The sequence below is a fragment of the Oncorhynchus mykiss genome, unplaced genomic scaffold (genome assembly GCF_057628025.1).
Source record: "Oncorhynchus mykiss isolate SJ-2025 unplaced genomic scaffold, ASM5762802v1 scaffold93, whole genome shotgun sequence".
Taxonomy (NCBI): Eukaryota; Metazoa; Chordata; class Actinopteri; order Salmoniformes; family Salmonidae; genus Oncorhynchus; species Oncorhynchus mykiss.
In genome coordinates this window covers 502956-518162 of record NW_028322092.1, presented here as the reverse complement: position 1 = coordinate 518162, position 15207 = coordinate 502956, and the positions used below count along the sequence as shown (strand labels likewise).

The window sequence follows — 15207 nt, the reverse complement described above, 5'->3', positions numbered from 1 at the left end:
ATATCTTTATTAGGGGGGTTACTGACCACCCAGCTTTACCCAGTCACACCCCTGGTCCCCAGAACATATCTTTATTAGGGGGGTTACTGACCACCCAGCTTTACCCAGTCACACCCCTGGTCCCAGAACATATCTTTATTAGGGTTACTGACCACCCAGCTTTACCCAGTCACACCCCTGGTCCCAGAACATATCTTTATTAGGGGGGTTACTGACCACCCAGCTTTACCCAGTCACACCCCTGGTCCCAAAACATCTTTATTAGGGGGGTTACTGACCACCCAGCTTTACCCAGTCACACCCCTGGTCCCCAGAACATATCTTTATTAGGGGGTGGGTTACTGACCACCCAGCTTTACCCAGTCACACCCCTGGTCCCCAGAACATATCTTTATTAGGGGGGTTACTGACCACCCAGCTTTACCCAGTCACACCCCTGGTCCCCAGAACATATCTTTATTAGGGGGGTTACTGACCACCCAGCTTTACCCAGTCACACCCCTGGTCCCCAGAACATATCTTTATTAGGGGGGTTACTGACCACCCAGCTTTACCCAGTCACACCCCTGGTCCCCAGAACATATCTTTATTAGGGGGGTTACTGACCACCCAGCTTTACCCAGTCACACCCCTGGTCCCCAGAACATATCTTTATTAGGGGGGTTACTGACCACCCAGCTTTACCCAGTCACACCCCTGGTCCCCAGAACATATCTTTATTAGGGGGTGGGTTACTGACCACCCAGCTTTACCCAGTCACACCCCTGGTCCCCAGAACATATCTTTATTAGGGGGTGGGCTACTGACCACCCAGCTTTACCCAGTCACACCCCTGGTCCCCAGAACATATCTTTATTAGGGTTACTGACCACCCAGCTTTACCCAGTCACACCCCTGGTCCCAGAACATATCTTTATTAGGGGGTGGGTTACTGACCACCCAGCTTTACCCAGTCACACCCCTGGTCCCAGAACATAACTTTATTAGGGGGGTTACTGACCACCCAGCTTTACCCAGTCACACCCCTGGTCCCCAGAACATATCTTTATTAGGGGGGGGGGGGGGGTTACTGACCACCCAGCTTTACCCAGTCACACCCCTGGTCCCAGAACATATCTTTATTAGGGGGTGGGTTACTGACCACCCAGCTTTACCCAGTCACACCCCTGGTCCCAGAACATAACTTTATTAGGGGGGTTACTGACCACCCAGCTTTACCCAGTCACACACCTGGTCCCAGAACATATCTTTATTAGGGTTACTGACCACCCAGCTTTACCCAGTCACACCCCTGGTCCCAGAACATAACTTTATTAGGGGGGTTACTGACCACCCAGCTTTACCCAGTCACACCCCTGGTCCCCAGAACATATCTTTATTAGGGTTACTGACCACCCAGCTTTACCCAGTCACACCCCTGGTCCCAGAACATATCTTTATTAGGGGGGTTACTGACCACCCAGCTTTACCCAGTCACACCCCTGGTCCCCAGAACATATCTTTATTAGGGGGGTTACTGACCACCCAGCTTTACCCAGTCACACCCCTGGTCCCAGAACATATCTTTATTAGGGGGGTTACTGACCACCCAGCTTTACCCAGTCACACACCTGGTCCCCAGAACATATCTTTATTAGGGGGGGTTACTGACCACCCAGCTTTACCCAGTCACACCCCTGGTCCCAGAACATATCTTTATTAGGGGGGTTACTGACCACCCAGCTTTACCCAGTCACACCCCTGGTCCCAGAACATATCTTTATTAGGGGGGTTACTGACCACCCAGTTTTACCCAGTCACACCCCTGGTCCCCAGAACATATCTTTATTAGAGGGGGTTACTGACCACCCAGCTTTACCCAGTCACACCCCTGGTCCCAGAACATATCTTTATTAGGGGGGTTACTGACCACCCAGCTTTACCCAGTCACACCCCTGGTCCCCAGAACATATCTTTATTAGGGGGGTTACTGACCACCCAGCTTTACCCAGTCACACCCCTGGTCCCAGAACATATCTTTATTAGGGGGGTTACTGACCACCCAGCTTTACCCAGTCACACCCCTGGTCCCCAGAACATATCTTTATTAGGGTTACTGACCACCCAGCTTTACCCAGTCACACCCCTGGTCCCCAGAACATATCTTTATTAGGGGGGGTTACTGACCACCCAGCTTTACCCAGTCACACCCCTGGTCCCCAGAACATATCTTTATTAGGGGGGGTTACTGACCACCCAGCTTTACCCAGTCACACCCCTGGTCCCAGAACATATCTTTATTAGGGGGGTTACTGACCACCCAGCTTTACCCAGTCACACCCCTGGTCCCAGAACATATCTTTATTAGGGTTACTGACCACCCAGCTTTACCCAGTCACACCCCTGGTCCCAGAACATATCTTTATTAGGGGGGTTACTGACCACCCAGCTTTACCCAGTCACACCCCTGGTCCCCAGAACATATCTTTATTAGGGGGGGGGGGGGGGGGGGGTTACTGACCACCCAGCTTTACCCAGTCACACCCCTGGTCCCAGAACATATCTTTATTAGGGGGGGTTACTGACCACCCAGCTTTACCCAGTCACACCCCTGGTCCCAGAACATATCTTTATTAGGGGGGTTACTGACCACCCAGCTTTACCCAGTCACACCCCTGGTCCCCAGAACATATCTTTATTAGGGGGGTTACTGACCACCCAGCTTTACCCAGTCACACCCCTGGTCCCCAGAACATATCTTTATTAGGGGGGGGATTACTGACCACCCAGCTTTACCCAGTCACACCCCTGGTCCCAGAACAATGTGTCTTTGGTCAATAGGATGTCCTGTAGGGCTTTGACCATGATGGTGTTGTTGATCTCCTCCTGTTGGTGTCTCCTCCTCTCCTCCAGGTGCCCATCACCTTCCTGCCGAGGGACCGAGGGGACTATGCTCAGTTCTGGGACCTGGAGTGTCACCCTGTGGCTGAGCCTCAGCACAAGACCAGGATACGCTTCCAGCTCTGTGGCACTGTGGGTAGACTGTTATAGGACATCATTATACTGCCAGGAGACTGATATAGGACATCATTATACTGCCAGGAGACTGATATAGGACATCATTATACTGCCAGGAGACTGTTATAGGACATCATTATACTGCCAGGAGACTATAAAGGTAGACTGTTACAGGACATCATTATACTGCCAGGAGACTGATATAGGACATCATTATACTGCCAGGAGACTGTTACAGGACATCATTATACTGCCAGGAGACTGTTATAGGACATCATTATACTGCCAGGAGACTGTTATAGGACATCATTATACTGCCAGGAGACTGTTATAGGACATCATTATACTGCCAGGAGACTGTTATAGGACATCATTATACTGCCAGGAGACTGTTATAGGACATCATTATACTGCCAGCAGATTGTTTTAGGACATCATTATACTGCCAGGAGATTGTTATAGGACATCATTATACCGCCAGGAGACTGATATAGGACATCATTATACTGCCAGGAGACTGATATAGGACATCATTATACTGCCAGGAGACTGTAAAGGTAGACTGTTATAGGACATCATTATACTGCCAGGAGACTGTTACAGGACACCATTATACTGCCAGGAGACTGTTACAGGACATCATTATACTGCCAGGAGACTGTTATAGGACATCATTATACTGCCAGGAGACTGATATAGGACATCATTATACCGCCAGGAGACTGTTACAGGACATCATTATACTGCCAGGAGACTGATATAGGACATCATTATACTGCCAGGAGACTGTAAAGGTAGACTGTTATAGGACATCATTATACTGCCAGGAGACTGTTACAGGACACCATTATACTGCCAGGAGACTGTTATAGGACATCATTATACTGCCAGGAGACTGTTATAGGACATCATTATACTGCCAGCAGATTGTTTTAGGACATCATTATACTGCCAGGAGATTGTTATAGGACATCATTATACCGCCAGGAGACTGTTACAGGACATCATTATACTACCCTTCTGGAGATGGTGTCCCCTAATGAATACGACCCTTCTGCTTTACGGGTGGAGGTGGAGGGTGGAGGTGGAGGGTGGTGGTGGAGGGTGGCGGTGGAGGGGGACGATGGCGTGGAGGGGAACGTGGAGGGTTGTGGTGGCGTGGAGGGTGACGGTGGCGTGGAGGGTGACGGTGGCCATGATGATGATGATGATGATGATGATGTGTTTCAGGGTGTGAAGGTTGGTCCAGCGGTGGCTCCTCAGGAAGCAGACTGTTCTCTGGTGAAGACTGAAGCCTTTAAGACCAGGAGAAGACCGGACCCGGTTGCTGATGGGGGCATGACTGGGTAAGGACTGGCAGTCAGGTCTCACTAGTAAGGACTGGCAGTCAGGTCTCACTAGTGATGACTGGGTAAGGACTGGCAGTCAGGTCTCACTAGTGATGACTGGGTAAGGACTGGCAGTCAGGTCTCACTAGTGATGACTGGGTAAGGACTGGCAGTCAGGTCTCACTAGTGATGACTGGGTAAGGACTGGCAGTCAGGTCTCACTAGTGATGACTGGGTAAGGACTGGCAGTCAGGTCTCACTAGTGATGACTGGGTAAGGACTGGCAGTCAGGTCTCACTAGTGATGACTGGGTAAGGACTGGCAGTCAGGTCTCACTAGTGATGACTGGGTAAGGACTGGCAGTCAGGTCTCACTAGTGATGACTGGGTTAAGGACTGGCAGTCAGGTCTCACTAGTGATGACTGGGTAAGGACTGGCAGTCAGGTCTCACTAGTGATGACTGGGTAAGGACTGGCAGTCAGGTCTCACTAGTGATGACTGGGTAAGGACTGGCAGTCAGGTCTCACTAGTGATGACTGGGTTAAGGACTGGCAGTCAGGTCTCACTAGTGATGACTGGGTAAGGACTGGCAGTCAGGTCTCACTAGTGATGACTGGGTAAGGACTGGCAGTCAGGTCTCACTAGTGATGACTGGGTAAGGACTGGCAGTCAGGTCTCACTAGTGATGACTGGGTAAGGACTGGCAGTCAGGTCTCACTAGTGATGACTGGGTAAGGACTGGCAGTCAGGTCTCACTAGTGATGACTGGGTAAGGACTGGCAGTCAGGTCTCACTAGTGATGACTGGGTAAGGACTGGCAGTCAGGTCTCACTAGTGATGACTGGGTAAGGACTGGCAGTCAGGTCTCACTAGTGATGACTGGGTAAGGACTGGCAGTCAGGTCTCACTAGTGATGACTGGGTAAGGACTGGCAGTCAGGTCTCACTAGTGATGACTGGGTAAGGACTGGCAGTCAGGTCTCACTAGTGATGACTGGGTAAGGACTGGCAGTCAGGTCTCACTAGTGATGACTGGGTAAGGACTGGCAGTCAGGTCTCACTAGTGATGACTGGGTAAGGACTGGCAGTCAGGTCTCACTAGTGATGACTGGGTAAGGACTGGCAGTCAGGTCTCACTAGTGATGACTGGGTAAGGACTGGCAGTCAGGTCTCACTAGTGATGACTGGGTAAGGACTGGCAGTCAGGTCTCACTAGTGATGACTGGGTAAGGACTGGCAGTCAGGTCTCACTAGTGATGACTGGGTAAGGACTGGCAGTCAGGTCTCACTAGTGATGACTGGGTAAGGACTGGCAGTCAGGTCTCACTAGTGATGACTGGGTAAGGACTGGCAGTCAGGTCTCACTAGTGATGACTGGGTAAGGACTGGCAGTCAGGTCTCACTAGTGATGACTGGGTAAGGACTGGCAGTCAGGTCTCACTAGTGATGACTGGGTAAGGACTGGCAGTCAGGTCTCACTAGTGATGACTGGGTAAGGACTGGCAGTCAGGTCTCACTAGTGATGACTGGGTAAGGACTGGCAGTCAGGTCTCACTAGTGATGACTGGGTAAGGACTGGCAGTCAGGTCTCACTAGTGATGACTGGGTAAGGACTGGCAGTCAGGTCTCACTAGTGATGACTGGGTAAGGACTGGCAGTCAGGTCTCACTAGTGATGACTGGGTAAGGACTGGCAGTCAGGTCTCACTAGTGATGACTGGGTTAAGGACTGGCAGTCAGGTCTCACTAGTGATGACTGGGTAAGGACTGGCAGTCAGGTCTCACTAGTGATGACTGGGTAAGGACTGGTAGTCATCTCTCACTAGTGATGACTAGAAAAACAAGGTCGATCCTCCACAGTCCAGAGCACAGTGGAGGATGACTCTAGCACTAGTTAGTCAGCTAGTTAACCAGCTAGTTAGTTGGTCTGCTGGCTAACTAGCTGGTTAACGTTCAGATATAGCTCTTGATTTGATCTGAAGGATAACTGGTCACGAAGCTCCGAGCCCCATGGCGGAAGGTTCAGGTAGATGTTCAGGAAGCTCAGAGCCCCATGGAGGAGGAAGGTTCAGGTAGATGTTCAGGAAGCTCAGAGCCCCATGGCGGACGAAGGTTCAGGTCGATGTTCAGGAAGCTCAGAGCCCCATGGAGGAGGAAGGTTCAGGTAGATGTTCAGGAAGCTCAGAGCCCCATGGAGGAAGGTTCAGGTAGATGGTCAGGAAGCTCAGAGCCCCATGGAGGAGGAAGGTTTAGGTAGATGGTCAGGAAGCTCAGAGCCCCATGGAGGAGGAAGGTTCAGGTAGATGTTCAGGAAGCTCAGAGCCCCATGGAGGAAGGTTCAGGTAGATGGTCAGGAAGCTCAGAGCCCCATGGCGGACGAAGGTTCAGGTCGATGTTCAGGAAGCTCAGAGCCCCATGGAGGAGGAAGGTTCAGGTAGATGTTCAGGAAGCTCAGAGCCCCATAGAGGAAGGTTCAGGTAGATGGTCAGGAAGCTCAGAGCCCCATGGAGGAGGAAGGTTTAGGTAGATGGTCAGGAAGCTCAGAGCCCCATGGAGGAGGAAGGTTCAGGTAGATGTTCAGGAAGCTCAGAGCCCCATGGAGGAAGGTTCAGGTAGATGGTCAGGAAGCTCAGAGCCCCATGGAGGAGGAAGGTTTAGGTAGATGGTCAGGAAGCTCAGAGCCCCATGTAGGAGGAAGGTTCAGGTAGATGTTCAGGAAGCTAAGAGCCCCATGGAGGAGGAAGGTTCAGGAAGCTCAGAGCCCCATGGAGGAGGAAGGTTCAGGAAGCTCAGAGCCCCATGGCGGACGAAGGTTCAGGTCGATGTTCAGGAAGCTCAGAGCCCCATGGAGGAGGAAGGTTCAGGTAGATGTTCAGGAAGCTCAGAGCCCCATAGAGGAAGGTTCAGGTAGATGGTCAGGAAGCTCAGAGCCCCATGGAGGAGGAAGGTTTAGGTAGATGGTCAGGAAGCTCAGAGCCCCATGGAGGAGGAAGGTTCAGGTAGACGTTCAGGAAGCTCAGAGCCCCATGGAGGAAGGTTCAGGTAGATGGTCAGGAAGCTCAGAGCCCCATGGAGGAGGAAGGTTTAGGTAGATGGTCAGGAAGCTCAGAGCCCCATGTAGGAGGAAGGTTCAGGTAGATGTTCAGGAAGCTAAGAGCCCCATGGAGGAGGAAGGTTCAGGAAGCTCAGAGCCCCATGGAGGAGGAAGGTTCAGGAAGCTCAGAGCCCCAGGGTGGAGGAATGTTCAGGTAGATGTTCAGGAAGCTCAGAGCCCCGTGGAGGAGGAAGGTTGAGGTAGATGTTCAGGAAGCTCAGCCCCGTGGAGGAGGAAGGTTCAGGTAGATGGTCAGGAAGCTCAGAGCCCCATGGAGGAGGAAGGTTCAGGTAGATGGTCAGGAAGCTCAGAGCCCCAGGGAGGAGGAAGGTTCAGGTCGATGTTAAATGTGTGGATGATGTTGTGTGTTCCAGTCAGGAGGAGGCTCTGTGTAGGGGGGTATACGCCCCCCAGGACCACTACTCATTCCCCCCTACCAGGGTAGGGGAGACCAGCACACTGAAGGTCAACATGAGAAACAACTCCTTGGAAACGCATGCGGTGAGCAACACACACACACAGAATAATTGCATGAACTGTGATGGATGTGATAACTACCCAGAATGCTTTGCATTGCATGGATTTGATGTTGAGCTTGTCTGATGTTGCAGCTGATGTTCCTAACCCCTAAAGAGCCCTTCCACATCAAGCATTCCAAATATTCCCTAAGGTGAGTCCACGCCGCTTGGTGACTGTCATTCCTCTTCTGTAATCAGTGTCCTGGTTAGCCTGGCCACAGAGCTAGACCATGACCATAGAAGTTGACCAAGACGGCACAACCAGGCTATGATGTACTGAAAGGCTGTGATTGATGCTGTGTGTGTAACCTGAGTGTGACTTCCTGCTCCTAATGCTGTGGAAACTCAGAGGGGTTCGTCTGAGAGCGTCTGGACAGCAGGTCACTGTGTTGGTCAGGCTCTGGGTCTGAGAGCGTCTGGACAGCAGGTCACTGTGTTGGCCAGGCTCTGGGCCTGAGAGCGTCTGGACAGCAGGTCACTGTGTTGGTCAGGCTCTGGGCCTGAGAGCGTCTGGACAGCAGGTCACTGTGTTGGTCAGGCTCTGGGTCTGAGAGCGTCTGGACAGCAGGTCACTGTGTTGGTCAGGCTCTGGGCCTGAGAGCGTCTGGACAGCAGGTCACTGTGTTGGTCAGGCTATGGGCCTGAGAGCGTCTGGACAGCAGGTCACTGTGTTGGTCAGGCTCTGGGCCTGAGAGCGTCTGGACAGCAGGTCACTGTGTTGGTCAGGCTCTGGGCCCGAGAGCGTCTGGACAGCAGGTCACTGTTGGTCAGGCTATGGGCCTGAGAGCGTCTGGACAGCAGGTCACTGTGTTGGTCAGGCTCTGAGAGCGTCTGGACAGCAGGTCACTGTGTTGGTCAGGCTCTGGGTCTGTGAGTGTCTGGACAGCAGGCCACTGTGTTGGCCAGGCTCTGGGTCTGAGAGCGTCTGGACAGCAGGCCACTGTGTTGGTCAGGCTCTGGGTCTGAGAGCGTCTGGACAGCAGGTCACTGTGTTGGTCAAGCTCTGGGCCTGAGAGCGTCTGGACAGCAGGTCACTGTGTTGGTCAGGCTCTGGGCCTGAGAGTGTCTGGACAGCAGGTCACTGTGTTGGTCAGGCTCTGGGCCTGAGAGCGTCTGGACAGCAGGTCACTGTGTTGGTCAGGCTCTGGGCCTGAGAGCGTCTGGACAGCAGGCCACTGTGTTGGTCAGGCTCTGGGTCTGAGAGCGTCTGGACAGCAGGTCACTGTGTTGGTCAGGCTCTGGGTCTGAGAGCGTCTGGACAGCAGGTCACTGTGTTGGCCAGGCTCTGGGCCTGAGAGCGTCTGGACAGCAGGTCATTGTGTTATCTACTGAAGTAGGTGTGGTGGTGCTGGGGTAGGTGCTGTGTGGCGAATGGCACCTTGCTGCATGTCCGGACTCCTCCCATGGTGCATAGCGTTGTCATTCACACGTCATCGCCATGTGGAATTAACGTTTGTTACTACATTTCTATCACAGTATTTTCTTCAATGTGAGATTTGGTGCTTCCTGTACTGCACCTGTCAGGTGACACTGTTCTATTCTAACAACAATCACAGCTCAAAGTCTGCCTCTCAGTTCGTGTTGTCTGCCTCTCAGTCCGTGTTGTCTGCCTCTCAGTCCGTGTTGTCTGCCTCTCAGTCCGTGTTGTCTGCCTCTCAGTCCGTCTTGTCTGCCTCTCAGTCCGTCTTGTCTGCCTCTCAGTCCGTCTTGTCTGCCTCTCAGTCCGTCTTGTCTGCCTCTCAGTCCGTCTTGTCTGCCTCTCAGTCCGTCTTGTCTGCCTCTCAGTCCGTGTTGTCAGCCTCTCAGTCCGTGTTGTCAGCCTCTCAGTCCGTCTTGTCAGCCTCTCAGCCCGTGTTGTCTGCCTCTCAGTCCGTGTTGTCAGCCTCTCAGTCCGTCTTGTCAGCCTCTCAGCCCGTGTTGTCTGCCTCTCAGTCCGTGTTGTCTGCCTCTCAGCCCGTGTTGTCTGCCTCTCAGCCCGTGTTGTCTGCCTCTCAGTCCGTGTTGTCTGCCTCTCAGTCCGTGTTGTCTGCCTCTCAGTCCGTGTTGTCTGCCTCTCAGTCCGTGTTGTCTGCCTCTCAGTCCGTGTTGTCTGCCTCTCAGTCCGTGTTGTCTGCCTCTCTGTCCGTGTCGTCTGCCTCTCTGTCCGTGTCGTCTGCCTCTCTGTCCGTGTCGTCTGCCTCTCTGTCCGTGTCGTCTGCCTCTCTGTCCGTGTCGTCTGCCTCTCTGTCCGTTGCGTCTGCCTCTCTGTCCGTTGCGTCTGCCTCTCTGTCCGTTGCGTCTGCCTCTCTGTCCGTTGCGTCTGCCTCTCTGTCCGTTGCGTCTGCCTCTCTGTCCGTTGCGTCTGCTTCTCTGTCCGTTGCGTCTGCTTCTCTGTCCGTTGCGTCTGCTTCTCTGTCCGTTGCGTCTGCTTCTCTGTCCGTTGCGTCTGCTTCTCTGTCCGTTGCGTCTGCTTCTCTGTCCGTGTCGTCTGCCTCTCTGTCCGTGTTTCTGCGAACTCGTACATACTTAGTCCATGTTTTGATTTCTTCCCGTTTCTCCCTGCCCTCCAGATCCCAACGCTACATCCACCTGCCAGTCCAGTTCAAACCGGTTGTAACTGGCAACCACTCCAGCCTGCTGTTGGTTCAGACGGATACCAGTGGAAACATCGCTATCCAGCTGACTGGTGAGGCCCTGCCCTGACTGGCGTGAGGACTGCTGGTCTGGGTCAGGGAGGACTGCTGGTCTGGGTCAGGGAGGACTGCTGGTCTGGGTCAGGGAGGACTGCTGGTCTGGGTCAGTGAGGACTGCTGGTCTGGGTCAGTGAGGACTGCTGGTCTGGGTCAGTGAGGACTGCTGGTCTGGGTCAGTGAGGACTGCTGGTCTGGGTCAGTGAGGACTGCTGGTCTGGGTCAGTGAGGACTGCTGGTCTGGGTCAGTGAGGACTGCTGGTCTGGGTCAGTGAGGACTGCTGGTCTGGGTCAGTGAGGACTGCTGGTCTGGGTCAGTGAAGACTGCTGGTCTGGGTCAGCGAAGACTGCTGGTCTGGGTCAGCGAGGACTGCTGGTCTGGGTCAGCGAAGACTGCTGGTCTGGGTCAGGGAAGACTGCTGGTCTGAGTCAGGGAGGACTGCTGGTCTGGGTCAGGGAGGACTGCTGGGTCACTGCATCTGTAGTGTGGCCCGTACTGGAGCACTGCATCTGTAGTGTGGCCCGTACTGGAGCACTGCATCTGTAGTGTGGCCCGTACTGGAGCACTGCTGAAGGTCATATGGAAGAATGAACTATGAAGCCTTTGTCCAATATGGCACCCTAATCCCTAGATAGTGCACTGCTTCAGGTAGCTTCAGGCCCGGCAACGTCCCAACGTCTCATTGGTTCCACTCCTGGCAACGTCTCAACGTCTCATTGGTTCCACTCCTGGCAACGTCCCAACGTCTCATTGGTTCCACTCCTGGCAACGTCCCAACGTCTCATTGGTTCCACTCCTGGCAACGTCCCAACGTCTCATTGGTTCCACTCCTGACAACGTCCCAACGTCTCATTGGTTCCACTCCTGGCAACGTCCCAACGTCTCATTGGTTCCACTCCTGGCAACGTCCCAACGTCTCATTGGTTCCACTCCTGGCAACGTCCCAACGTCTCATTGGTTCCACTCCTGGCAACGTCCCAATGTCTCATTGGTTCCGCTCCTGGCAACGTCCCAACGTCTCATTGGTTCCACTCCTGGCAACGTCTCAACGTCTCATTGGTTCCACTCCTGGCAACGTCCCAACGTCTCATTGGTTCCACTCCTGGCAACGTCCCAACGTCTCATTGGTTCCACTCCTGGCAACGTCCCAACGTCTCATTGGTTCCACTCCTGGCAACGTCCCAACGTCTCATTGGTTCCACTCCTGGCAACGTCCCAACGTCTCATTGGTTCCACTCCTGGCAACGTCCCAACGTCTCATTGGTTCCACTCCTGGCAACGTCCCAACGTCTCATTGGTTCCACTCCTGGCAACGTCCCAACGTCTCATTGGTTCCACTCCTGGCAACGTCCCAACGTCTCATTGGTTCCACTCCTGGCAACGTCCCAACGTCTCATTGGTTCCACTCCTGGCAACGTCCCAACGTCTCATTGGTTCCACTCCTGGCAACGTCCCAACGTCTCATTGGTTCCACTCCTGGCAACGTCCCAACGTCTCATTCATATATCCTATCCTCTGGGGGTCTGCGTAGAGCAGACTACAGCTCTATAGCATATCCTCTTGGGGTCTGCGTAGAGCTAGCAGACTACAGCTCTATATCCTATCCTCTGGAGGTCTGCATAGAGCTAGCAGACTACAGCTCTATAACCTATCCTCTGGGGGTCTGCATAGAGCTAGCAGACTACAGCTCTATAGCCTATCCTCTGGAGGTCTGCGTAGAGCAGACTACAGCTCTATAGCCTATTCTCTGGGGGTCTGCATGGAGCTAGCAGACTACAGCTCTATAGCCTATCCTCTGGGGGTCTGCATGGAGCTAGCAGACTACAGCTCTATAGCCTATCCTCTGGGGGTCTGCATGGAGCTAGCAGACTACAGCTCTATAGCCTATCCTCTGGGGGTCTGCATGGAGTTAGCAGACTACAGCTCTCTATCCTATCCTCTGGGGGTCTGCATAGAGCAGACTACAGCTCTATAGCCTATCCTCTGGGGGTCTGCATGGAGCTAGCAGACTACAGCTCTATAGCCTATCCTCTGGGGGTCTGCATGGAGCTAGCAGACTACAGCTCTATATCCTATCCTCTGGGGGTCTGCATAGAGCTAGCAGACTACAGCTCTCTATCCTATCCTCTGGGGGTCTGCATAGAGCAGACTACAGCTCTATATCCTATCCTCTGGGGGTCTGCGTAGAGCTAGCAGACTAGAAACATTTGATGCCCAGTACAACTTGAAGAGAGTTGGCATGGCTGATGTCATGTGACAGGGTTTACATGGGGTTTTGGTCCGTGGACCTACTGATGAACTCAGAGTAACCTCAGTGCTGGGCCAGGAGGAGGTTTTCCACCATCAACTCAATCATTGTTCCCTACTTTGGTTTTCTATTAGAAATTGCACACGCTTTAAAAAAAAGCACATGGTTTATATTTTATGTTATTGTGATTTTAAATGAACTTGATAAAATAAAGATTTGTCAAACAGTTTGCTCGCTTTTTATGTTTTTGCAATGTTAATGTTAAATTTCTGGACAGAGATGCCTATTTCTATTTTATATGTATTCTGAGACTTTTAGCTAAAACTTCAAACAAAATGCAGAGACTCCTACATGTCAGTTAGCAGACTCTTATCCAGAGCCACTTGCAGGACCAAGTGCTTCTGATTGGTCCTTTACAGGACCAAGTGCTTCTGATTGGTCCCTACATGTCTGGCAGTTAGCAAACTCTTATCCAGAGCCACTTACAGGACCAAGTGCTTCTGATTGGTCCCTTACAGGACCAAGTGCTTCTGATTGGTCCCTACATGTCTGGCAGTTAGCAGACTCTTATCCAGAGCCACTTACAGGACCAAGTGCTTCTGATTGGTCCCTTACAGGACCAAGTGCTTCTGATTGGTCCCTACACGTCTGGCAGTTAGCAGACTCTTACTCAGAGCCACTTACAGGACCAAGTGCTTCTGATTGGTCCTTTACAGGACCAAGTGCTTCTGATTGGTCCCTTTCAGACTATTTCTGTGAACTCATTGTGGTTCGCTTGTTTTTTTGGTGCAGTCTGAACACTCCGAAGGATCTCCGACCCCTCGAACGCCCAAAGTGAACCCAACTGAGACCATCTCAAGAGGGGGTCCGAGTTTGGTTTGCTTGAATTCCGCGTTCAGGTTCCCTTTTTAGGACAATGTGAACACAAAGCTCCCCAGGTTCCCCCACCACACACTACTGCAGCACATTAAACTACAGCCGCGACCCCTCGCTGGAGACCAACGGCCGCGACCCCTCGCTGGAGACCAACGGCCGCGACCCCTCGCTGGAGACCAACGGCCGCGACCCCTCGCTGGAGACCAACGGCCGCGACCCCTCGCTGGAGACCAACGGCCGCGACCCCTCGCGGGAGACCAACGGCCGCGACCCCTCGCGGGAGACCAACGGCCGCGACCCCTCGCTGGAGACCAACGGCCGCGACCCCTCGCGGGAGACCAACGGCCGCGACCCCTCGCGGGAGACCAACGGCCGCGACCCCTCGCGGGAGACCAACGGCCGCGACCCCTCGCTGGAGACCAACGGCCGCGACCCCTCGCGGGAGACCAACGGCCGCGACCCCTCGCTGGAGACCAACGGCCGCGACCCCTCGCTGGAGACCAACGGCCGCGACCCCTCGCTGGAGACCAACGGCCGCGACCCCTCGCTGGAGACCAACGGCCGCGACCCCTCGCTGGAGACCAACGGCCGCGACCCCTCGCTGGAGACCAACGGCCGCGACCCCTCGCTGGAGACCAACGGCCGCGACCCCTCGCTGGAGACCAACGGCCGCGATAGAGAGATATGCAGATAAAAATGTGTTTTTTGATTAGCGGTTGTCAAGGATGTACAGAAATTCAAATATGTGGGGAGTTTTTGGTTCAGATTATGTTTGTAATTTGTGATCTAAAGGCAGAGAGAGCTTCGTACACTGTTTACTCCATTGTGAGAAGACATATTTGGTGAGAATCACACCACGGAGGTACGGCATCGGTCCCAGATCTTATTAAAGGGCCAGTAGCCCACATCGGGTGGACACTTTACAAATATACACTTATTATTCTGCTATTTATTCTGTTAATATTATTTACATGTTAATAGTATCTTCTGATTAGTGATTGCTTTTTTAGTTCAAAGAGGAGACATTCTATTAGCTTCCAAAATGTAAGTAGGTATTATAAACTCAGCAAAAAAAAAGAAACTGTTAACTGCGTTTATTTTCAGCAAACTTAACATGTGTAAATATTAGTATGAACATAACAGGATTCAACAACTGAGACATAAACTGAACAAGTTCCACAGACATGTGACTAACAGAAATAGAATAATGTGTCCCTGAACAAAGGGGGGGGGGGGGGTCAAAAGTAACAGTCAGTATCTGGTGTGGCCACCAGCTGCATTAAGTACTGCAGTGCATCTCCTCCTCATGGACTGCACCAGATTTGCCAGGTCTTGCTGTGAGATGTTACCCCACTCTTCCACCAAGGCACCTGCAAGTTCCCAGACATTTCTGGTGGGAATGGCCCTAGCCCTCACCCTCCGATCCAACAGGTCCCAGGCGTGCTCAATGGGATTGAGATCCGGGCTCGTCACTGTCC

At 52.9% G+C, this 15207-nt stretch overlaps 1 protein-coding gene across 9 annotated transcripts in view; it reads left to right on the top strand.

Moving 5' to 3' along the window:
• Positions 1-13079, top strand: part of LOC149970091 (centrosomal protein of 192 kDa-like) — an 88896-nt gene extending 75817 nt beyond the window's left edge. For 8 of the 9 annotated variants that reach the window (XM_090228604.1, XM_090228598.1, XM_090228602.1 and 5 more), the window contains exons 42-46: positions 2893-3012; positions 4228-4343; positions 7792-7918; positions 8029-8087; positions 10485-13079. In XM_090228604.1, the coding sequence (XP_090084730.1) occupies positions 2893-3012; positions 4228-4343; positions 7792-7918; positions 8029-8087; positions 10485-10617 (555 nt within the window). In that variant the 3' untranslated portion in view covers positions 10618-13079. The remainder of the gene's footprint in view (positions 1-2892; positions 3013-4227; positions 4344-7791; positions 7919-8028; positions 8088-10484) is intronic. The other variant, XM_090228605.1, reaches the window with a different exon arrangement.
• The last annotated feature ends 2128 nt before the right edge of the window (positions 13080-15207 follow it).